This window comes from Ptychodera flava, chromosome 11 (assembly GCF_041260155.1).
Source record: "Ptychodera flava strain L36383 chromosome 11, AS_Pfla_20210202, whole genome shotgun sequence".
Taxonomy (NCBI): Eukaryota; Metazoa; Hemichordata; class Enteropneusta; family Ptychoderidae; genus Ptychodera; species Ptychodera flava.
Window position 1 is genome coordinate 7,846,050 of NC_091938.1, and position 24,750 is coordinate 7,870,799.

Genomic DNA, 24,750 nt, shown 5'->3' on the forward strand with positions numbered 1-24,750 from the left:
GCAGATTCCAAAATTATGATGACCCCCTGGATTTTGCCCCCCCCCCCCCCGGCCGTAAAAACTGAACGGTCCCTTAGTTTGAGCAGGTCTGTTAATATATAACAGTTCAAAAACAATGACATGCAACCACTCCTGCACATTTGCAGGATTTCCCTTTTCTTACCTCATTTGCAAATTTTTGACGTTCATTTGAACAACGTCACATCTCAACCCCTGCATCTACCTGTACACCAAATACTGAGATGGTAGCTTTGGCGGTAAGGGAGCTTTTGCATGTGACGGACATACATCCGCACATACATACCGACATACATACAGTCATACAGACGCCACCGACTCACCATATACGCTGTTTTTGGTATTTATATACATACCAAATATGAGCTAAAAGTGAAATAGAACGCATTATCAGAGAAACAGATCATAAAAGCAGAAAAAGACAGCTTGAACAACAAAAAGAAACAAGGAACGCCACCAACAATACAGAAGTCTTCATAACATGCAACATATAGCCCGTACATCGAAACGACAAAAATCAAGCAAGCCCTGACAGAAAACTGGAGTGAACTTGAAAAAGACGAAACACTAAAAAAACTGTTCCAAAATCAACCAATAATCGCATATAGAAGGAACAGAAATATAGGCGATACACTTATAAGCGCCAGACTTCACAAAAGCGACAACAGCTCGAACTCAGGTTCACACGAACCTACACAAACACAACAAGACCAAACAGTAGACATTCTAGCTTCCCTACTTGAACAACAAACGTAAGTGGAACAACATACTACCAAATAAAAACAATCAACCATTCAACACGTCTCACCAATCAAGAATGAATTTTAAGCGACTGATGAAGAAAACTCTGTTTTCGAAACGTAGCGCCAAAGGATCGCAGTGTCACACTAGTCTCTCCGCTCCAGTGCGGAGTAACATCAAGACACGTAGATTACGGGTACGTCTCGCCATGGCTAAGCAACATTTTACATAAAACAGCCAAACATGATATACACTTATATTATACACAATTTCATACACAAAACGCAAACAACCCAAATATGAACGTTGTGTGGAGTTGCTTTCCCTTTATTTACTACCTAACCTCGGAAATTGTGAAAATCCACATGAGCAACATGTTCCGGACGAAGAATGTGACAGTGATTTATTTTTAATACATATATAAATATGCACATCATGGGACTTATGCACATCATGGACTTATTGCCTATAATCTAGATATGGTACGTGGATTCCTAAACCACTAAAACATGGTGGTAGACACAGACATCACTAGTCTAGGTTTAATATTTAAGTTGTTATGGTCATTTTAAGTATATGGCGGCCATCTTGGACGCCATCTCCAAATGACACGTTTCCGGTGGTCAGATTTTGGTAGACTTTTACTATGTTATTAGCACATTTGACTATATAAAAAACCGTTGAGAACCTTTTGTAGCAATTTTTTAGGGTTAAGGTCTTTTTTTTCATAAATTCAGCCGACTATTAAGACCAGAAAGACAGTAATTGTGTTGGCATTCTCCCATTGTCTACTTTGAGTTGATCAATTTAGAAATGTTCACAGGGTTCCTATATCCATCCATCTACATGCATATTTCCTAACTGTGGCCAAAAACAAGGCATAGGAAAAGCCAGTGGTAGTCTGCGCTGGGAAGTGTTGCACTACGGGGAATGGTTCAGAATCGACAAAATTTATGACACCACTGGGCAGGTATATTGTGATCAAACACTCTGTTGTCCTGAAAAGGGATAACTACATATCACACTGCCACTCTGGCTCTATCATCATTCTGGAAGATACACAGACAATTAATAGTGTTGTTTAAATATGTATCATATCCTTTAATCAAACTCTTTCAGAACTACACAATGGAAACTCAACAAAACTATCTTACTGAACAATTCCTTAGTGTTCATTTGAAGAATGATAACAACCTGGCCTTCAATAAGCTTACGGCTGATGAGGTCAAACCAGATTGCAGGGAGCAGAACAGGTGTATATTACCCTCTGTAAAACGTAAAAAAGAGCAACTACAAAAATCATACTTTTCCTGCAAAGTGATTCGGGAGAGATTGTTGAACAACATAGCTATTTTGATAAATTATAAGCTTATAATACAACTGTCAGTACAATCCTGATATGCAAGACCACCGTCCGTGGGTGGAGGGACGGTGGCAAGACAATCTAAAAAATACCGCCAATGGCGCTTGGACATAATGACCGCCTAGTGTTATCGGCATTTATCAACAACCTCACTCACTGTGAATTAGACAGACCATGAAGTCAATGTGCAACATATAGCTGAAAGACTATTTTCACATTGCGATTTTAAGCCCATTTTTGTGAGAAAAGGGACGCCCGTAGAAAACTGAATGACTTATCAAGTAGTTACTGTGTAGTGATTAGTCTGTACCGACCCAAAACGGCCTATTTTGGGGAAAATAAGTGGTTGGAACTTCATACATACTTATTTTGTCACCATACATACCTAATTATTTTACGTCCGTAGAGCATACCTACTTATTATAAATAACAATTACGTTTAATTTCCTACAGACTTATGTGGTTTTGGGCATGGGTGTCGCGTATAAGTCTGCACTATACTAGAATTGTGACAGTGAATAGGCCTATTCGAAATTTGTTATAGGTTTTTTGCACCGCTGCATTGATTTTTCAACAAATTGTGTGAAAATCAATCACTGACTTTTTATGTACCTTTTGCAAATGATCGGTTCTCATTGAAAGCGTAACTGTTTCCACAGAAAAAAACGCTTTGCGAAAATGAACGTTGAACTTGAGTAGTAATAGGTCGCACCGTAACGGGCGGATTTTGGCAGGAGGTTCAGTGAGGTTCACGGTTTTTTGGCAGGAGGTTCAGGATGTTCAGTGAGGTTTGAAATTTTGGCAGGAGGTTCAGTGAGGTTTCAGATTTTGGCAGGAGGTTCAGTGAGGTTCGGGGGATTTTGGCAGGAGGTGGTTTGAGGTGCCGCAGGCGCCGACGATTTGGACCCCCTAGCCCAGTCAAAATTAGCAATTTGCACAATTTTTGGCAGGAGGTTCAGTGAGGTTTCAGATTTTGGCAGGAGGTTCAGTGAGGTTTCGGGGTTTTGGCAGGAGGTGGTTTGAGGTGCCGCAGGCGGCGACGATTTGGACCCCCTAGCCCAGTCAAAATTTGCATTTTTTTTTTTTGCAATTTTGGCAGGAGGTTTAGTGAGGTTCGGGGATTTTGGCAGGAGCTGCAGTAAGTAGCCGCAGGCGCCGATGTTTTTGACACCCTAACTCGGTGTAACTCTGCAGTGTTGTTCATTTGAAGGCCTACGTATTAAGCTGTGATTGGTCGTATGCGTCATGCTTGACGACTATAAAAGGCCTTATCTTGGCCCGATCCACTCAAAACAAATATTTGGCAGTGAGGTGAAGGATCGATAGCAATAGCCTTGAGTCAACCCACACACATTGAACCTGCTGAGCCCAGCCTGTCCGGCTTCAAGGACGTCTGTGATGGCGCCATCTATCGACAGCTCTAACTGCTTCTTTCGACTTTGCTACCTGTTCTCATCTGTTCCTTCTGCTCGGGCTAACATGGAATGGGATGATTCTCCCGAATTCACTGCAAGTCAGTGGGAAATAATTGACCGTTTGGAGAGAGAGCATGTACCACAGTCACCGAGGATAACACTGTAAGTATTCATCATAATATTTAGAGTGTGTAAAAATCTACGCTGATCTGTTGTTCCGTACACAGTACCCGGCTGCTTGGGTAGTACGTAATGCAATTGCAATACACATAACGTACCGACAGGGCATTTATGCATAATATTTACTATTGCAAAAAAAAAACAACAAACAACAACCAACAGCATATTTACTCGTTATTGTTCTTCTAAATTCAGTGAATTCGTAAATGCTATTTGTGAATATCATATCCGAAAATATTCTCTGAGTTACACATTCTCTTACGCGTACGTAATTTACTGCAGTGTTGGCCATGCAACTCCCGCGCGCTGTGATTGTCGTCTGCGTATTGTGTATACGGACGCTATCCATGAACACCCTTTTAGTGCATTTGGAAAAAAAAAACCTTTCAACTCTTCAGATTCATTGTTGAACTAAGACAGAATAATGTTTAGAATCAGTTGGCATGCTTTAAAATGCAAGAAAACAATAAATATTGAATGCATGCAATCTTTTTGTTTTTCGTGTGCGGCCGCTATGACAGTGACACAGTGCATTGTGAGTTCGCACGTAATAACTTGCCGCATTCTCCCACCGATGATCATGTTCGCTCTTTCTATTTCGACCTGTGAATTGTTCAAGTAACACGACTACACAAGTCTTGAAGCTCATGTAAAAGGGAATTTCAATGAAATAGTTTGAAATCTGTACAGTGTGTGAGTACAAGTTGGAACTGCGATAACTCGATCGCATCGCACATAATATCAGTGTACAGTGAGCGTGAACGCGGTGCGGCTTGACCCGATAATTAGTTTAGGGGTCAACACTTAATTGTTACAATGTTTCAACTGCTTGATTCATAATCGAGGGCAGCTGTACTTGTAATTACGGGTACACGTGTTCTCTTGTAATTGAGGAGGAGGGGTAATGCATCGTTTTTCGGACCATTAGAGACAACTATGTAAACAGTTAAGACTAATGACGCTCGACGGATGATCTGTTCCACTGTATAGGTGTTGGTCTGTGATGAAAGCGATGAGGCGGACTGTCAGTCAGAGAGGTCTGATGAAGACGTTGGTCCTCGGGCATCACCTGTACGTACACTAAAGTAAGTGGTTGGTATTGTTCAAACACAATAATTAAAAACCATTTGCATTTTAACACCTCGTTTTTCGAAGTGCAGTTGATGTTGTGAGATGTAACTTTGTAATTAAATTCTCCCGAATTTTTCTTTTATGTCAAGTAGTAGTCCGCTTAAATCTGAAGAATTAGCTCACTCATTTTTTTTTTGTTTATTTCATTTTAGCTATCCGAACGTCCCACCTCCGAGTCGGAGTCGTCAGCGCCTAGAGATGAAGCTCCCTCACCTTCTCAGATATGCAGGTATAGTTTCTTAAATTCACTTGTGTGATAATATTTGATGTTATTACAAAGTCAATTACCCGACGTTCTCTGTTGAGTTGTCACCATGCATTGTTCATAAAACATATTGCTAACATTTTATATTTTTTTCCCCCTGTTAAACAGAACCGCTATTCAATCACCTGCACAGACAGGAAATGAGCAATTACCGGATGAAGAGGGCTCTTCCCATGCTAAAAGATCGAAGTAAGTTTTTTTTTTTATATCAATTGATGGTTACTCCACCCTTAGTATCTTTAATAATAATAATAATAATAGTAATAGTAATAATAGTAATAATAATAATAATAATAATAATAATAATAATAATAATAATGAAGATGATGATAAAAAAGTATTTCTAATATGAATAAGAAATAGTCCTAATCTTTTTTTTTTTCGCTTTCAGGTTTGCTACTGACTCTGTAGCAACACCACTGCTCTCAACACATCGACAGCCATCCCCAGAATTTGTAGAGGCCTTACAAGAAATCACTAACCGTCCACTCACGCCTACACCGGTACCCTCGGTGAGTAATGATAAAAGTGATCTATGTTGTCACCGTTGCAAACGACATTTTTCGTGTCAAGGCACTTTGCGTCGTCACATTTCCAGTGTCCATGATGAAAAGCACAGTTATTCATGCTCATACTGTGACAAGTCTTTCAATCGAAAGGACAACCTGGTACGGCACGAAACCAGCGTTCATCGTTCGCCAACACACCCCAGTACTTCCCAGGGTACACGTCGCTCACCACCTAAACAACAGCGCTTTCCCTGTCCGACTTGCCATCGTCCTTTTACGCGTAAAGACAACATGCTGCAGCACATGAAGGCCGCACATGCCAACACAAAGGCAAAGCACAGCTGTGACGTATGCGACATGAGCTTCGTCAGAAAGTCGCATTTCATCAGCCATAGCAAAATCCACAAAAAGGTATGCAGATCTGTGTCATACAAGTGTGCGAGATGTCGCTATGCCTTTAAGTCCTTTCAGGCACTAAAGGCACACAGTCACCGTGATCACGTACCTGAAAGTTCACCTCCTGCATCGTCGTCCTCCTCTTCGTCATGGTCATCATCGTCAGATGACGAAAACACATCAGTGCCAGTTCAGAGGGGTGGTGGTGGTAGTGGGCAAACCTCTCCGTCAGGCAGTCACCCGGAACAACAATTGCCTGTTGACCCGATTGAGCCCATTTTTGGAGAAGATGAAACATCAGATCTTGCTCCCACATACAGAGAAAACTGGTCTAATATCAGGTCCAGGCATCGGGAAGGGAATCCCCTGCTAGATGTCTACAATTTTAGACTGACAGGTGGATTCCAATTAGATGACCTGAAGATTTTCCTGAACATGGTTCATCGAAGGCAATCCACCCAGTATAAAGTCAACTTTGCACTTGGTTTTATCATGCGCCATGTCGAAACCGATTCAACTCAGATACTTCTATCCATCACAGAATAATCATCTGTTAGACACGCCTTTCTTGATTCGGAATCAAGATGATTTGGTCGACCTTCTGGATCGCCTACAAGATATTGATGTTATGGAAGACATCAGACAGAGCAGACCGAACACTAAATGGGTCATTGAACTCATTACCAACATTACCATTTATATTGTGAAAATTGCAAAACACAGTATCGGATGCCACAACACCACAAGCTTGCCTGTAGCATTAACGGCATGTCGCAGTGTTGTGGCACTGGTTAACAACCCACATACCAACCGACCATACAGCGACAATATGTGTTTCTTCCGTTGCCTTGCACTGGCAAAGGGTTATGAGGAGACACGTTTGGAAGTGGCTGCAGTCAACTACCTAAAGCAATTTCTCCAGCAGCAGGGACATTTAGCTGGCGACGAATTCGAAGGTGTGTCCTTTGACGATATTGCAGAATTAGAAACTATCTTTGATATCAATATCGAAGTGTGTGAACTGTCTACAGAGGAGGAGGAGGAAGAAGGATCTCCCTGCACAGCAAGAATCGTCAAACACCTTGTAAAGTCCGAAAGAAAATACAGCCATACCATGTATATTAACCACCATCATGGTCACTTTTCATACATCCGCGATTTCGACCACTACGCCGAATCCTTTAAGTGTGCCAACTGCGAGAAATTATTCGACCGTTTAGGCAAATTACACAGACACGAGAAAACCTGTACAACACTGACCAGACACAAGTTTCCAGGCGGCACTTTTCAACTCGCCCCCACCATTTTTGATTCCCTTGCGATGATGGGAATATCCGTGCCAGAGCATTTGCACATTTACCCATACAGAGCTACATTCGATTTCGAGTGTTATCTGAACAAAGAAAATATGATTCCATCCGATGGTGGTAAACTGTGTCTTGAAGCAAAGCATGAATTGTTGAGCGTCAGTATATGCAGTAACGTACCATCCTTTGATGAACCGCGCTGTTTTATCTCTGAAGGAGACCCACAGCGTTTGGTATCTGACATGCTGAGCTACCTGAATACCATCAGTCGTCACTGCTTCGAAATAATGAAGAACAACTTTGCATCCATTCTAACCGAGTTACAGGCGAAGATGGCAGGCGAAGGGGTAGCAGATGATGATGAGAAACATCCCCTGAGTAAGCTGAAGCGTCATTTTATGAGGCATCTGAAACAGCTGCCTGTTCTTGGCTTCAATTCGGGGCACTATGACCTGAACGTAGCAAAACCGTACCTTTGGCCAGAACTGCTACAGCAAGACGAAGTAAAGTTCGTTATAAAGAGGTCTGCGGATTATCTGGTGTTAGAGACAGACACACTACGCTTTCTTGATATTGCAAATTACATCTCGCATGGCTGCAGTTATGCTCAGTTTTTAAAAGCGTACAATGCAGGCGAAGATAAAGGATTCTTTCCATACGAGTGGATGGATTCACTCGAGAAGCTGAAGGAAACATCCCTCCACCACACTCAGCTTTCTACAGCAGCCTGAAGGCAACAAATATCAGCATGGAAGATTATGCATTTTGTCAGCAGGTCTGGGAAACACGCCGAATGACCAGTTTCAGAGACTTCCTCGTCTGGTACAACAACAATGACGTGAAACCCTTTCTCCGAGCCATTGACAACATGGTTGCCTTCTACAGAGAAAGAGGAGTCGATCCTTTCAAAGATGCAGTTTCTTTACCCGGTGTGACTATGCGATACCTTTTTGGACAACTTCCAGCCGACGTCAACTTCTCTCTAATCAGCGAGCAAGATAGAGACTTATATGATACTTTCAAATCCAATATCATCGGTGGTCCGAGCATTATTTTCCACCGTTACCAAGAGGCAGATAAAACCACCATTCGTGATGGCAAAACCTGCAAGAAAATAATTGGCTATGATGCAAATGCCCTATACCTTTGGGCACTGATGCAGGAAATGCCTACAGGTTTTCATGTCAGAAGAAAGGCCAGTGAAAATTTCAAACGGAAATGGTCTGAACCCATGGCAGTGGAGTGGCTGGAGTTTGTTGCTAACAAAAAAAACATCAGTATTCAACATAGGGGCAATGCAAGAGAGCGGCGTCTTGGCAGTCGTCAGCTTCCCGTTGATGGTTTTTTGCGAAACTACCAACACAGTATACCAATTCCATGGCTGTTTCTGGCATGGCCATAACTGTTCCCTTAACAGAGGCAAAGAAATCAATGAGGTCCGAGGAAAACCCATGCAGGAACTCTATAGGGAGACTATGAACAATGACAAATACATCAGGGACATGGGGTTCCACCTGGTAACCCTATGGGAATGCCAGTACCTTGACATGAGACGTGCTGATGTTGACCTAAAAGCCTTTCGCCGGCGAAGACACGACAGATATTTTGACAGGTCTTTCTTCTTACAAGAGAAGGACATAATTGAGGCTGTGCGTAATGGAGGATTCTTTGGAATGGTAGAGTGTGATATTGAAGTGCCGCCACATCTCAAAGAACACTTTTCTGAGATGTGTCCAATCTTTAAGAATGTGAACATCTCAAGATCGGACATAGGAGAGCACATGTTTTCATTCGCAGCAGAAAAAGACCAGCTCAGATCCCCTCGTCGATCACTGATTGGTAGCCTGCATGGTGAGAAACTTCTCCTTATTTCACCCCTTCTAAAGTGGTACCTTGAACACGGCCTTGTTGTGAAACGGATACATCAAGTTATCGAGTACACTCCAAAGTCCTGTTTCAAAAAGTTTGGCGAATCTGTATCTGAGGCCCGTCGACAAGGAGATGCTGATGCCTCTAAGTCTGTTCTGGGCGATACGATGAAACTCCTTGGCAACAGTGCGTACGGGAAAACTTTGATGAACAAGGACAAACATCTTGATGTGAAAATCTGCGGTATTGTCGAGGCGAACAGGCTTGTTAATTCGCCCCTTTTCAGAAGAATCATCGACTTCTCTGATGACACCTATGAAGTGTCTTCCTCAAAACGTACTATCACCATAGACCAACCCATGCAAATTGGAATATTCGTTTACCAGTATGCCAAGCTACGCATGCTACAGTTTTACTATGACTTCATGAGCAAGTATTTTGACAGGAGTGACTGGCAGTATGTTGAAATGGACACAGACTCTGCCTACATAGCCATCGCTGCAGACACACTTCACAGCTTGGTCAAGCCCGAAATGCAGGCCCTATATGAAGCTGAACGCCACATGTGGTTTCCCCGACCAACCCATTTTCAACATGACAAGAGGACACCTGGCCTCTTCAAGGTAGAGTGGCAAGGTGAAGGTATCATCGCCCTGAACAGTAAATCATATTACTGTTTTGGCGGTGAGAAGGATAAATTTTCCAGCAAGGGAGTGAGCAAGAAAACTAACAACATCACCAAAGACGTGTACCTTGATGTCCTGACATCCAGATGTCCCAAAACTGTCACTAACAGAGGATTTCGTCTAGAAGGGATATGCATGTACACCTACCGACAGTTGAAATATGGGTTCACCTACCTTTACATCAAGAGAAAAGTTCTAGAAGATGGTGTATCCACTGTACCCTTGGATTTGTAATGTGATGGTGACTGGCTGTTTGGAATTTGAAACTTGTCTGTAAATTCAGAATTTTCATCTGTTTGTGAGGAACCCAATGATGACTTCTTTTGTTGATCATCTTTCAAAACAAAATGTTTCAACCTCATGTTATATTCTGATAATCTCAAAAAGCAGTTCAATTCGTTCATATTTTATATGCCCTTAAAACTGTTGAAAAACTAAACAAAAAAAAAAACAAAACTGGCGTATATTTAGAAAGAAGAAAAAAATAATGCGACAAATTAACAGTGTCTGAATTGGATATTGTATTGAGAAGTGAAATTTATTGCCTTTCAAATGTTGGGTGTGCAAAATTTTGTTAAAAGTTTGATGTATTAAACCAAACACAACTTTTAAAATTTGAAATGAATCAGCGGCTGGTTTGTATTTATTCATTGGTGTTTGTGTATATATGTGTTAGTCAAACAAGTTGGTGTGTATGTGTGGCCCCTTTGCCCCAAAGGCCAAAAAGTGGGCCCCACTGCCCCGGGGGCCACTTGAAAGCAGTTCTCCTGACCACTGAAGTGTATCACTCTTTCATTTGTTATGTCCCTGCAAGAAACTTTGAGGTCCCTTTGCCCCACGGGTCCCCTTTTGCCCTCCCGTTGTCGAGAAATGAGATCATCCAATGGGATTACTTTCCTGTATAAGTTTGTGATGTTTGCAGTCTGACATTCATTTGACGTGATGGGTCTCATTCTGCAAACACTGCTGAAGTTGATCATCAATAATCGGGATTTTTCAAATCCAATGTTCTTTCTGTATTTATGTGTGTTGCCGTACGTCATATATGATAAATTTTTCAAAAGAAAGCCTGTTCTGTATCACAAAAGTATTTGATATAAGCAGAGCAATTGGAAAAAGTAAACAGTCACACTGTAGAGCTGACCGGCTGACTTGATGTGCCATGCCACGAGTTCGAAAGAACTGTCCTTACCCAGGCTGTCATGCAAAACACTTAGTCAGACTGGCAAACCATCTCACACAAGTGCATAACATTGAAGACAAGTGGAGAGGCATAGATTGTTGAAACTAGCCAGGCAATCTGACTCCCATCAGTTAATGTGCCAGCTGATACGAATAATTCATGCTTTGTCCGAACAACATCAACCCATTCAATCATGGATGTCAGACTTCAACATCCTTTCACTGCTCTCATATGTGGACCAACACAATCAGGCAAAACCGAATTTGTTAAGCGACTGCTCAAGGAACGGGAAGCCATGATTTTCCCTTCTCAGGAAAACATTGTTTGGTGCTATGGGGAATACCAATCTGCCTATGCAGAACTCACTGCAAAGATTCCAGGCATTCGTTTTGTTGAAGGCATACCTGAAGACTTGGACAGTATGTTCTCTCCCCGTCAGTCCAATTTATTGATCCTTGATGATCTGATGTCTGAAACTGGTAACGACAAGAGGATTGCCAATATTTTCACCAAGGGTTCTCACCATCGCAATCTGTCGGTGATGCTTATCTTGCAAATCTGTTTCATCAAGGTAGAGAGACCCGAACCATGAGTTTGAATTCACATTATCTGATCCTGTTCAAAAATCCGAGAGATGGATCACAAATCACACACCGGCCAAGCAAATGTATCCTGGAAACACGCGTTTTATTCAGGAAGCCTTTCTCGATGCTACCCGAGAACCCTACGGCTATCTTCTTATTGACCTGAAACCAAATGCTCCTGAAGTCACTCGTCTGCGTTCCCACATTTTCCCCGGAGAGACTACCTTCGTTTATGTCAGAAAAACATAAAACAGATGTGACTGAAAGATATGTCATCATTCATCATGTCTCAGCGAATGAGAAAGCATGCCCACTTTCTCTCTGTGTTAGCCAGAGGCAACCCAAAGCAACAGAGGGGAGTTATTGAAGGAGCCAGTAACGATCTCATTCACTGTCTTTGCGAGTGCTGTCTTAACATCTTGAGGGGCAGTGTTCCACTGACAGCAGGTCAAAAGAAGAAACTGAGCAAATACAAACATCAACTGCGCACATTGACAGATAGAAAGGTTAAAACGTCCAAGAAGAAGAAAATACTGGTCCAGAAAGGAGGATTCCTCTCTGCTGTTTTAGGACCTGTTCTCTCCGTGCTTGGTAGTCTGCTGTTTAAGTGACGGTCACCATGCCCATGGAACACGCCAAGAAGATGGCACTGGTGCCGCAGGAATTACTCAATACAATACAACTACAGCAGAATCAGACGACACATCCTGTCACCAAGGTATTGTCCTCATTAGACCAAGAGATGCAGCAGATCTTAGAAAGAACAGATATAGCTGATGATGAAAAAGCTAAGCTATACCAACAGACTCTTCAGCAGTACAGGGCTTTCATCGACAAAAGGAAGGAACCTGTGAAAATCAGCATCCTTCCATCTGAGATGAAAACTGACGATTCGGCTGCAACTTCTTCTTCCATATCTTCATTAAACCTGATCACGGAAGGGGAAAGGGTTGGTGATGAAAAGCCAGCAGATGGGGTAGAGTTGGATGTCATCGAAAGTGTAACAAAATCTATGAAGAAAAAAGCAAAACTTCTCCTTAAGAAAATGAAATAGAACGATCAAATTGACTGGAACGAGAAAGGGGAACTGATGTATGATGGTAGTCCTGTGCCAGGTACCCACATGGTAGATCTTGTCAATGATGTTTTACGTCGAAGGAAAACTTTCACTCTCAGGGCATGGCAACAGTTTGCACAGGTATTGTCTACCATGAATGTTCCACAAGATATGGTAGGAAACAGAGACAGATGGAACTGGATCCAGTCTTTGAAGAAATCCAAAAGATTACTTCACATGGACCACAGTGATGGTGGATCGGAAATGTTTACTGAACAGCCGTTTGCCAAAAAGAAGAAGGTGGCTCCTGTTATTTCAACAACAAGAGACCTCGACAGCGTCCAAAGAGTTGGATCGACTTTTAAAACAACAAGGCCTGTTCTGCTGCTGATCATTTTACAGGAGGTTGTGGTCATGGAGTGTTGTCCCCCTTCTCTGTCTGTAAATGATGTTCTCAAACGCGTAAGGTGTCTGTGTGCCTGCTGTTCTGGGTCCATCGTCATCAAACATGAAACATGCGACCAAATCGACGGAGTTGGATCAACATCTCAGCGAGGTATTTTACGATCCAGGTCATTCCGCAAGTTTTGGAGGAATCGATGCTGTTTACCGTGCTGCAAGAGAAAAGGGGGTGAAAATAACCCGTCAGCAAGTGAGGGAATGGATGCAACGTCAAGACACTTACACACTGCACAAGCCTGTGCGGTGGAGGTTTCCAAGGGCTAGAGTAATTGTTGGCAGTATAGATCAACAGTGGCAAGCTGATCTGGCTGATTTGAGTTCACTGGCAAAATACAACGGAGGATACCGATACATCCTCACATGTATTGACATCCTGTCCAAGTATGCCTGGGCCATTCCCTTGAAAGATAAACGTGGAACCACTTTGGTGTCAGCCTTCCAACAGATTTTTAAAAGTGGACGAAAACCAGAGAAACTGCAAACAGACCAAGGTAAAGAGTTTGTCAACCACATATTTCAAAAACTACTGAAGAATGAAGCATTCATTTCTTCACCACTGGAAATGAAACAAAAGCATCAGTGGTAGAGCGTTTTAACCGCACCCTGAAGACTAAAATGTGGAAATACTTCACCAGAAACAACACCCTGAACTACATATCAATACTTCCTCAATTGATGCACTCCTACAACAACACCTGGCACCGCAGCATCAAGAGAAAACCTGCTTCTGTGAACGAGACCAATGAAAAAGAGGTGTGGGACACACTGTACAGTGATTTTGACTCCAAAGCAATCAAATTCAAATACGACATTGGTGAGCAAGTGAGAATCAGCAAAGCCAGACGAATGTTCAAGAAGGGCTACCTTCCAAATTGGACTGAAGAAGTCTTCACCATATCAGGACGGATCCATGATCGACCACCCTTGTACAAGTTGAAAGATTACGATGGTGAAGTGTTAGAAGGGACATTCTATGAGCAAGAACTGCAAAGAGTGGTTAAGAAACACGACGATGTATTTAGGGTGGAAAAAATACTCAAGACGAGAAAGAGAAGGGGAAAGAAAGAATACTTGGTCAAGTGGTACGGTTGGCCTGCCAAGTTTAACAGCTGGGTGACGGATTTAGCAAAGGTATAACAAGGACATACTCTGGCCCAGCACCACACTTGGAAAGTAACAGTCACCATGGCTGAACACCCCTTCTTCATGACATTACCTAGCAACGCATCCATGGAAGTTTTCCCAGACAATAAAGTGACAGGCTACACTGTGAAATTACCAAAGCACGTTTCCCTCCAGGGTAATTGGGAAGTGGCCTTGACGGAAATACATTACCCTTTCTCTTGGTACAACGTGGTCGAGGGCAGAAACTTCCTTGTGTATGATGATCAGGACCATAGAAAAACACTTGTCAAAATACCTGCAGGTTACTATGATGATTTTGGAAGTATACTGACTACTCTGAGAGAGCGAGGTTTACCCGATGATGTCCTATTGACTTTCGACACAGTGTCCAGGAAAGTAACCGCTGATGTGAGTGAGGGTACCAGTCTCCACTTTCTTCCAGGTTTGGCTGAAATCATGGGATTTTATCCCAATACCATATTACGGCAGAAGAGTGATGCCCCCTCATATTCAGTGTTCGAAACCTCTCTTCTCTCTATGTGTATTGCGATCTGGTGGACGACCAGTTGGTTGGAGACACCTTTGCACCACTGTTGAGAATAGAAAATGTGGAAGGGGTCCACGGACAGATGATCAACCACACCTTTCACACTCCATACTTCTTCCCCTGAGAAATCGCGAATTTGATACAGTAGAGGTCTACATAAGAGACGACACTGGTCAGAGAGTACCATTCCAGAGTGGGAAAGTGATCGTGACACTAGCCTTCAGAAAGCGACGCCCTACACTGTTGTAGCCTGAACCATGCCTTATAGACGTAAAATCTATGAAAGCAACCCAGCCACATACAGGAAGTTTTATGTGGATCAGGTGGGAAATGGAGCATCGTTCCAGGGAGCAGCTGTGCAGCGAGGATATGGCTTAGGCGGTCTGTTGGGAGGTCTTTTCCGTGCAGCCACACCGCTGCTGAAACAAGGAGCCAAAGTCCTAGGGAGACAGGTGTTAAAAACAGGACTCAATATTGCAGGTGATGCACTCAGTGGACGTAACGTGAAGCATTCTGCCAAAAGGCGACTGGTAAAAGCTGGAAAAGACCTAATGGCAGGAAGGGGTTTGAAACAGTTTTTCTCCCCTGGTGGCAGTGGTGGTATAAAACGCAGAGCGCCACGCAGAAGAGTCATTTCCTCCAAAGCAAAGCGACAGAGAAGATCTCTTGACATTTTTGACTAACATGGCATTTCTTCATGAACACTCCTGCGAATGTACAAAGAGTGAACTTGACTTGTTCACAGTTCCTCCAACTCAGACCAGTGTGGAAGAGGGACAATGGGAAGAAGTGCATCCCCTGACACACATAGTGGAATCGGGACCCATCGAATTTGTGATTTCGGGCTCGGGGGAAGACTACATAGATTTGTCCTCAACACTCCTTCTGATCAAGGCTAAGATCACAAAAGCTGATGGTAGTAACCTGGGTGCAGATGCAGCAGTGGGACCTGTCAATCTGTGGTTCATTCACTGTTCAGTCAAGTGGATGTACACCTCAATGGCAAAATGATATCCAACCCCTCCCCTACTTACCCATACCGAGCGATGATGGAGACGTTGTTAAATTATGGGAAGGAAGCCAAAGACACCCATATTGGTGCTGCACTATTCTTCAAGGACTATCACTTGAAAATGGACGAAGTGGACCCTACTAAAGAAGGTGGGGAAGCAAACGAGGGACTGAAAAGCAGATATGCCTTCACATCTGGCAGTCAAGTTGTCGATACGGTTGGACCCATCCATTCTGATCTCTTCTTTCAGCCCAAGTATCTAATGAATGGCGTTGAATTACGTCTCAAACTCAACAGAAGCACGAATGCCTTCTCTCTTGTGAGCTCTGCAGAAAGTCCAAACTTCAAAGCAGTGGTCACAGAAGCTACATTACTGGTCAGAAAAATTAAACTCAGTCCATCAGTACAGCTTGGCCATGCAGAAGCTTTAAAGCAGGGACCATCCAAGTATCCCATACATCGTTGTGTGATGAAAGTTCTGTCCATTTCTGGAGGTACAATGTCCTTCAACAAAGATCACACAGCTACCTAAACGTGTGGTCTTGGGTCTGGTGGACAACAATGCCTTCAATGGTTCATACAAGAAGAACCCTTTCAACTTCAAACATTATGACATGACATCACTCGTCCTCAATGTCGGTGGAAAACAAATTCCAAGCAAACCTCTGAAAATGGACTTCACCAGGGCCGGGGGTCAATCGTTCCTTATGGCCTACTACTCCCTCTTTACTGGAACTAACAAAATGGGTCGGGATGAAGGCATCGATATCAATCGCTATGAATACGACAACGGATACACACTGTTTGCCTTTGATCTCACACCGGACTTGTCTGCTGACGGAGGGCATTTGAACCTGATCAAAGAGGGCAACCTTGGCATAGAACTGCAGTTCAGACAAGCCCTGCCAAATACTGTGAATTTACTCGTGTATGGCGAGCTGGACAACGTGATCGAAATTGACAGAGATCGCAACATCCTGTTTGACTTTTGAATACGTGTCCTTCAACACTCCGAATAAGAAAGCATGGACACCTTAGAGCTCAGGGAGATCTTGACTGGGGACAGGTACGCAGCATCTTCTTTTGTTGGGGTGATGGCCTCTGACAACTTGCCCAAGACAAGACTGAAATCATATCCAGCTGCTTTTGTTGCCAATGTGGACCCCAGCACCAAACCAGGAAAACATTGGGTTGCTTTCTACTTTGTGGATAGCAATAATGGCGAATATTTCGATTCCTATGGACGTCCGCCCATCAAGACACCTTTCGAGACATTCCTGAAAAGAAATTCTCTTGACTGGATCTATAACAGGCAGAGACTCCAGGACCCCTTTCTTCTGTGTGTGGACAGTACGTTCTCTATTATCTGCTGCATCGGTGCCGGGGATGGTCCATGCCGAACATTGTGAAGCAATTCACTGAAGATTTGACTTTCAATGACTTTCTTGTCAATGATTTTATCGAAAAACTGACAGGTGTTGATTTTGACGTTTATGATGTTGACTTTTTAAAGAAGCGTTAGAATTTATCGTTCACTTTTCATTGCAAGTTAGCTGTTCTTTGTATATTTGCACTGGTGTTAACATTCAAATAAACTTGACAAGTTGTTCCATTGAAAACATTACCAGTGTGTATCATTTTTCCAAGGGTGGGTATAGCGGATTAGGATAAGGGGCAGTTAAACAAAATAAATTAATCATCCACACTTCTCTTTCTCTCACTCAAAGACTGTAGACTGACAAGTTTTTTCATCTTTAAGTCTTAACAGCACATTTTATTTTCTTAAATGCAAAACTTATAACACAAACATGAAATAGAATACAACAAGTTGTAAGTGTCCCGTACTGTTCTTGTACTCCTGAAGAAAGTCGGAGAAGAAACTTCAAGTAATTCATTGCATGCGTAACCTTTCAAAAAAGAGAACATCAAAAATAGCAACTCAAGCAAAAGGTGTGGCAAATAACTTTGAACGTTGACTGATACAATTGAAAACATTGCCGAAATTCTAACAACTAGAAGATCCATTTGTTTCACACATGGACTCGATAATGTCATTGCAGAGAACCATTCCGTACACGGTAATATTGTCCATCAAGGCTTCAAAGCATCCCTCTGGATCATCGGCCCATCGATAACACAGTAAGTGCAGCAATTCATCAAGGTCAATCAATCCGAAGTCCATTTGAAGGTTACAGATCTCTGCAACTTCCTGGACAGATCTTTCCACTACAGACATGTCAATCCATTCGGCAGCAGGGCCAAAGTATTTGGAAATCACTTCCCTCTGTCCGGCAGGTGTGCAACCATAATGTAGACACACGTGTTCCCTCTGGGACAGATAGTCATGTTGACATCCCTCACAGTTTTCACTCACAAGTTTATCAACTTCCTGTGAGATAAATTTCACATAGATGTATTTCACCAGCTTGCGTGCCACTTTCCTATCCAGGTCATTGGGGATTTGGGGTGGAGTGTACTCTGGAATAGAATGAATTAACTACAGGTCAACATCTGGACAGCATCATCAACTCTCCCTACGATACATTTTAACTGACACCACTCATCCAGTCTTAATGTAATACCTTTCTTGGTTGGTATCAACTGACCAGTCTTCTCCTGCTTAAAGAACTCACGAATGCCAACATAGGCACTTCCTTGTACATCTTGACACTAACAAGCCTAGCAGATGTCTCCATTGAAGAAAGTTGAAATCGAAACTCCTTCTCACCTGTTTGAGTGTTGACATCACTGGTGACGGGTCTCGAGTGCACTTGGGAGTACAGTTGCGGCTGGCTATCTGTCACATCTGTACTTTGAGAATCGAACAGAAGGGGTGTTGATGGTGGTTCTACGGCAGGCTCAGGAAGGGTGGGACTGTGGTTGCCAGGGGAACTGGCTGTAGGCGCATCAAAACCTTCTGGAACACCAGGCATTGACCATAGGCTTTCATTGGTTTTGATATTGAAGTAATAGGGCCTCTCTACCCTAGCTGAATAACATTTGCGCCATCCCTGCTGGCACTGGCTCGGTGTAAGGTCACAAGTCGCCATAGCTGTATGCATCTGCACTTGTCAAAGGTCAGAGCTCGAATGAGGCCCTGAGTGGCCCTGATCTCTTTTAAAGAGTGTGCTCATTTGCATAACTTCAAATCAACCAATCAAAACTCTTAAATTCAAATACGCCAATCAGAGGAAGACTCCGAGTCCTCCATCGTGCTTTGCAGCATTCAAACCGGCCAATCATCGTCTACTTCAATATCTCAGCCACATTACAAATTTTCCCAGACTTAGGGATCAACATCTGCTTCACCATCGACTGTCACCTCCCTGCATTATACTACCCCCCCCCCAAAAAAAGGGTCAAACTCCTGCCAACTTGGCAAATTGCTTATTTTGACTGGGCTAGGGGGTCCAAATCATCGGCGCCTGCGGCACCTCAAACCACTTCTGCCAAAACCCCAAAACCTCACTACTCCTGCCAAAATCCCGAAACCTCACTGAACCTCCTGCCAAAATTGATACACACTGAAACTCGCCAAAATTAAAAAATGCAAATTTTAACTGGGCTAGGGGGTCCAAATCGTCGGCGCCTGCGGCAACTCACTGAACCTCCTGCCAAAACCCCGAAACCTCACTGAACCTCCTGCCAAAATCTGAAACCTCACTGAACCTCCTGCCAAAAATTGTGCAAATTGCTAATTTGACTGGGCTAGGGGGTCCAAATCGTCGGCGCCTGCGGCACCTCAAACCACCTCCTGCCAAAATCCCCCGAACCTCACTGAACCTCCTGCCAAAATCTGAAACCTCACTGAACCTCCTGCCAAAATTTCAAACCTCACTGAACCTCCTGCCAAAAATTTGTAAACCTCACTGAACCTCCTGAACCTCCTGCCAAAAAACCGTGAACCTCACTGAACCTCCTGCCAAAATCCGCCCGATACGGTGCGAACCTATTACTACTAACTTGACTTAAAATATGGTTGAACTTATTTCACGTGCATTATCTCCCTGTAAAAGCCTAGCCTAGTCTTTAAAAGAACTGCAACTCAAAAATAACGTATATCTGGTTCTTTTGTGTTTTCTTACCGGGCCCTTTCAACACGAGTCAGACCACAGAATAGGTTGAAAGCTTACCACTACGTTACTGATGCTCTATTCCCAGCGTAAGTGGAAAAAAAAAAAAAAAACTGTTTCTGTCAGGTCTTTCTTTAAAAAATGGTGCGGCGACGCGCATTTTATTTTTTTCCCTCAAGGCAGGGAGGAGGGTCAGTTTTATCATGGAGGTAGGACCTCCATGATTTTATAGTTTTATCAATATAGTCACATATATACTGTTCATGCAGTCGCCGCACCATGTTTTAAAGAAAGACTTGATCATGCCCCAAAAGAATTTTCTCTTTCTCTTCAGCCATTTTGGTTTGGTGTAAGGCACAGCCGCCGGCCACAAACAGAAAAAAAGGTGACGCGCTGTTGTTCAAGTGACGCGCGCGCTGACCAGAAACATTTCTTTTCTTTTTTGGTCTAATACGCATAGTTTCAACAACGACTCACGCAGGGCTTCAAAATACAGACGTGCACAATGAAAGTCATCATCGGGCCAAGATTTTAAGTCACGAGACTTGTATGTCGGTGCCGTTTTTGCAGAGCGTTGTATTGATCTTGTAAAGGTTTAATGGATTTTCTGTCCTTCAGCTTTTCAAATGCGAGCTCGCATACAGCTGTGTTCGATCACGTTGCTGGCTGAGTGTGTGGGTCAGAACAGACTTTGAACCCCGGACTCTACAATCATGCCTGGTCATAGATCATGTGAAGACTTCTTTATGATTGGTTAGATTATTGTAGATCATGTGGAGATTTCTTTCAGATTGGTCAGATTGCTAAAAGGTCACGGGTCAAATCCTAAGTGGCCCATTAAATCTGGTGGGACGTTAGCTGGGACGTCTTGAGCGAGAGAGTAAATCGCCACCTTTTTTCGCTCTAATTTTTGACACAGTTTCGCGTAAAATTACAGTAGGACATAACCATTTAGGGTATGTACAGGTTAGCTATGAATTTAAAACCAACAAACAGCGTTTACGATGTGTTGATGGCCCTTGACGGTCTGACACGAACACAGCCCATAGACGATATGCAGTTTGATCGAAGCATGGAGGCAGAGCAGAGACCGAAGAGATCGTTTAAAATTCGGTAAGTAATTTCCAATTCGCCTTATCCACGAGTTATTTTTGTAGTTTTCACTGTCTTTTGTCGCGCTATATTGATGTCATTCTTGGCGAACCCTGTTCAAGTATACGAAACGAACGTACGGTGTTTGCAAAAATTAAACCATTGAGGTTGGTACCTCAATATACCGGTAGACAGGGAAGTGTTAGTTTACTCCACACTGTCTGTCTCTCTAGGAGAGTTATAGTAACGAATAGAGCCGGGCTATTATCTGTTATTTTACTCATTGATTCAAAATTTTGACCGGATTGATGATATACAACAGATACTCATATTTTTTACCGTATTTTTTTTATTTAAACTTTGTCCTGGTTTTAATTATAAAGAGATACTTTTTCTTTTAAAACATTTTATGAGACGGTTAACGGTTTCCCATTTACATTTCTTCTGTTTGAGATGTGCTGAACCCAAATCACCACCGGTCAGTAGGTGTAGTTTTGAATGGTGTGTCACTAATCAATGGGGATGATTTGGTAATCACAACGAAATAAGCTTAATGTATAAATATGTCATGAGTGTTTGTATCAGTTGGTAAATTATTTATATTAATTACTATAATTTCATTTAAGCACATCAATGCTCTTTCCATGAATCTTTACGAAATACCAGCAATTTCACTTTGCACATGTAATGACATTCTTGTCTGTTATTTTTCATTCTTATTCTCAGTGTATCTATGGGCAAAAGCCAAGAAGCTGAACAGACCAATGGATCTTAATACACGAACATCAATGTGAAGTTTCAGAACAAGATGGGAAACATATTAAAGGATGGCATCGAAAACAACTTTGGATAATGTGAACAATCAAATGCAGACTTTAAGACGTGTTCTGTTGGGTTTTTCACATGAACCTCCCCTTCCAGTATGAAATAAAGAGATTGCAAACTTGAGATCAGAGAACTGCTTCTTGTGTTGTCTTGTTGCTGCTTGTGCTGTCTAATGTTCCCTATGTTGAGGTAAGACTGTTTTTTAGTTTCTTACATGGCAATCTATCCACTACAGTTCATTACAAAATGATTCTGAACTGAGTAAATTTGTAATGGATGGAAGTATTGGGGAGGCTACTATGTACACTGCAGTCCCATGAACTCTGCTGGAAGCTGCCCAGCTGTCTTGGGTATCACTGTCCATTTTTCAGTTGTTGATCTAATATATCAAGTTTAGAAACATGATTATTTTGATCATACAAAGTACAAAATGTTGGATGTGGCTGCATCAATGTTGTCAATTCCTGGTTTTGCAATTTTTAGCTCCCATAGCCATATGTATATATGGCAATGGAAGCTATTCTTATAGGCTAGGGAAATGTCTGTATGTATGTATGTCTGTATGTCTGTATGTCTGTATGTCTGTCCGTCAACATCAAAAACTCCAAAACCGCTGCACATTTCATCCTGATATTTGGTGTGTACATGGGCTGTAGATGAGATTTTGTTCAAATGAAGTTGTCATTGCCAAAAATATGCAAATTAAGTGAAAAAATGTAAAAACAGTCAAAATTGAAAATCTCAATAACCACTGAGCAGATTACATGAAAAATTAGCATGTAAGTACTTTGGGCTTACCTGAAATAATTGTGCTGTTTTTGATTTTTTGATATTGTTGAAAATATACAAATTAGTGCCAAAAAAGGCGTTTTTGGTAAAAAATCTCCTTCTTCATAACCGCTGTTCAGACAGCTTTGATATTTGGTATACAGGTCCCTATGGATAACCCAACTTGGATTTGTTCAAATTGTGATGAAATATGCAAATCTGTATTTTTAAGGATTTTTTTTTGGTCATTTTTGGTCAAAAATTTTATTTCATCAAAACCGCTCGTCTGACAGCTTTGATATTTGGTATACAGGTTCCTACAGATAAACTAAATATGATATATATGCGGTCCAAACCGAGTCATTGTCGCTTTAATGATCTGAATGCAGACCAAATGCAATCGTTAACCGATTTAGCCCTTGCGTTTGATACGTTCAGAACTGTAATAAAGGGAAAACGGCTCTGCGCTTCACCTACACTATTTATTTTGTGCGATTGGCTATTGGTGTAGATATAAGCCATGGTGATACGTAGCCGTAATCTGGCTGTCAAATGACAGTGTGATCCTTTGACGCTACGTTTCGAAACCAGTGTGGTTTCTTCCTCAGTCGCTTTTTTGATATTTTCTCCCCCTGGGTTTTTGTTTCACTGTTTGTGGCTAATTCAATGTCAGTGTTTTGTTCGTCCAGTAAGGAGGCTAGGATATTTATATTCGAGTCAGTTGATTGTGTTTCATTTTGTCTTTTCTGTAAGATTGTGTACTTGTACATTTATGAGCGTGTGGCTTTCTTTCTTCTTTCGATATTTTTTGTTGTGAATATCCTCGTTGTAGCAATTTTTCATTAAATGTTTTGACTTTGTTGTTATAGTCCTCTTCGTTGTTACATGTCCTCATGTACCTTAATATTTCGCCTTTGATCAGGCCTTGAAGGTTGATTTTGGATGACATGATTTTCTGTGTAAGAACTGGAATGTATCTGCTGGTTTTGTGTGTGTTCTAGAATTAGAATGAATCCAGTATCGTCCAGTATTGCAGCTAGAGTCAGTCCTTGGTAGTCGGGTTTGACAAGAACTGTATGGTGGTGAAATCTCCGATATACCGTAGGCCACAGTCCCTCCACCAAATTTTGTGGAGGGACCGTGCGTAGGCCTATATCGGATATTTTCGTGCGATTTGAATGAATCTAGTATCGTCTAGTATAGGAGCTAGAGTCAGTCCTTGGAAGTCGGGTTTGGCCAGAACTGTGAGGTGGTGTTATCTCCGATATATATCGGATATTTACACGCGATTTGAATGAATCTAGTATCGCTAGTATTCGAAGCTAGAGTCAGTCCTTGGAAGTTGGGTTTGGCCAGAACTGTGAGGTGGTGAAATCTCCGATATACCGGTATATCGGATATTTACGCGCGATTTGACAGAATCTAGTATCGCTAGTATCGAAGCTAGAGTCAGTCCTTAAAAGTCGAGTTTGACCAGAACTGCAAGGTGGTGAAATCTCTGATTTTTCAGATATTTACGCGCGATTAGAATGAATCCAGTATCGTCCAGTATCGAAACTAAAGTCAGTCCTTGGAAGTCCGGTTTGGCCAGAACTGTAAGGTGGTGAAATCTCAGATATAAGCTTATATCGGATATTTACGCGCGATTTGACAGAATCTAGTATCACTAGTATCGAAGCTAGAGTCAGTCCTTGTAAGTCGGGTTTGGCCAGAACTGTAAGATAGTGAAATCTCCGATATATAAATCGGATATTTACGCTCGATTGGAATGAATCTAGTATCGTCCATAGGGTTCTGTCATAGTATCGATATTAGAGTCCCAAATCGCCGGTAAATATCAGCAATTTCATAGACGCGGCTTCCCATGGGACAACCGCAGTTCATTCAAGTATCGTCTAGTATCGATATTAGTCCCGAAATCGTCGATATGTCAAACTGCCATACTAGATTGTAAATATCCAATATTTAAAAATAGCGTCAATGACACTGTAGCTCCCATCCTGGACTATTTAGTGTTTGTTCTCTGGTCAGATATTTGAACATGTGTGAAAGGGATAAAGTGCATGAAGTGAAAATACTTAAATGAAATGTACTGGAGACAGTGAAATATGTTTAATGTAATTATTCAGAATATAAAATGGA

At 42.1% G+C, this 24,750-nt stretch overlaps 2 protein-coding genes across 2 annotated transcripts; both read left to right on the forward strand.

Annotated features, from left to right (window-relative positions):
• Window positions 1–4,231: 4,231 nt before the first annotated feature.
• On the forward strand, window positions 4,232–6,700 carry LOC139144204 (zinc finger protein 691-like). The gene is made up of 5 exons (XM_070714857.1): window positions 4,232–4,252; window positions 4,708–4,788; window positions 5,001–5,077; window positions 5,222–5,302; window positions 5,505–6,700. The coding sequence occupies exons 1-5, from the start codon at window positions 4,232–4,234 to the stop codon at window positions 6,562–6,564; spliced, it is 1,320 nt and encodes a 439-aa protein (XP_070570958.1). The 3' UTR covers window positions 6,565–6,700.
• A 7,081-nt stretch (window positions 6,701–13,781) lies between these two features.
• LOC139144247 (uncharacterized) lies at window positions 13,782–14,303 on the forward strand. Its single transcript, XM_070714912.1, has one exon. It carries the CDS (start codon window positions 13,782–13,784, stop codon window positions 14,301–14,303), a length of 522 nt encoding a protein of 173 aa, XP_070571013.1.
• The last annotated feature ends 10,447 nt before the right edge of the window (window positions 14,304–24,750 follow it).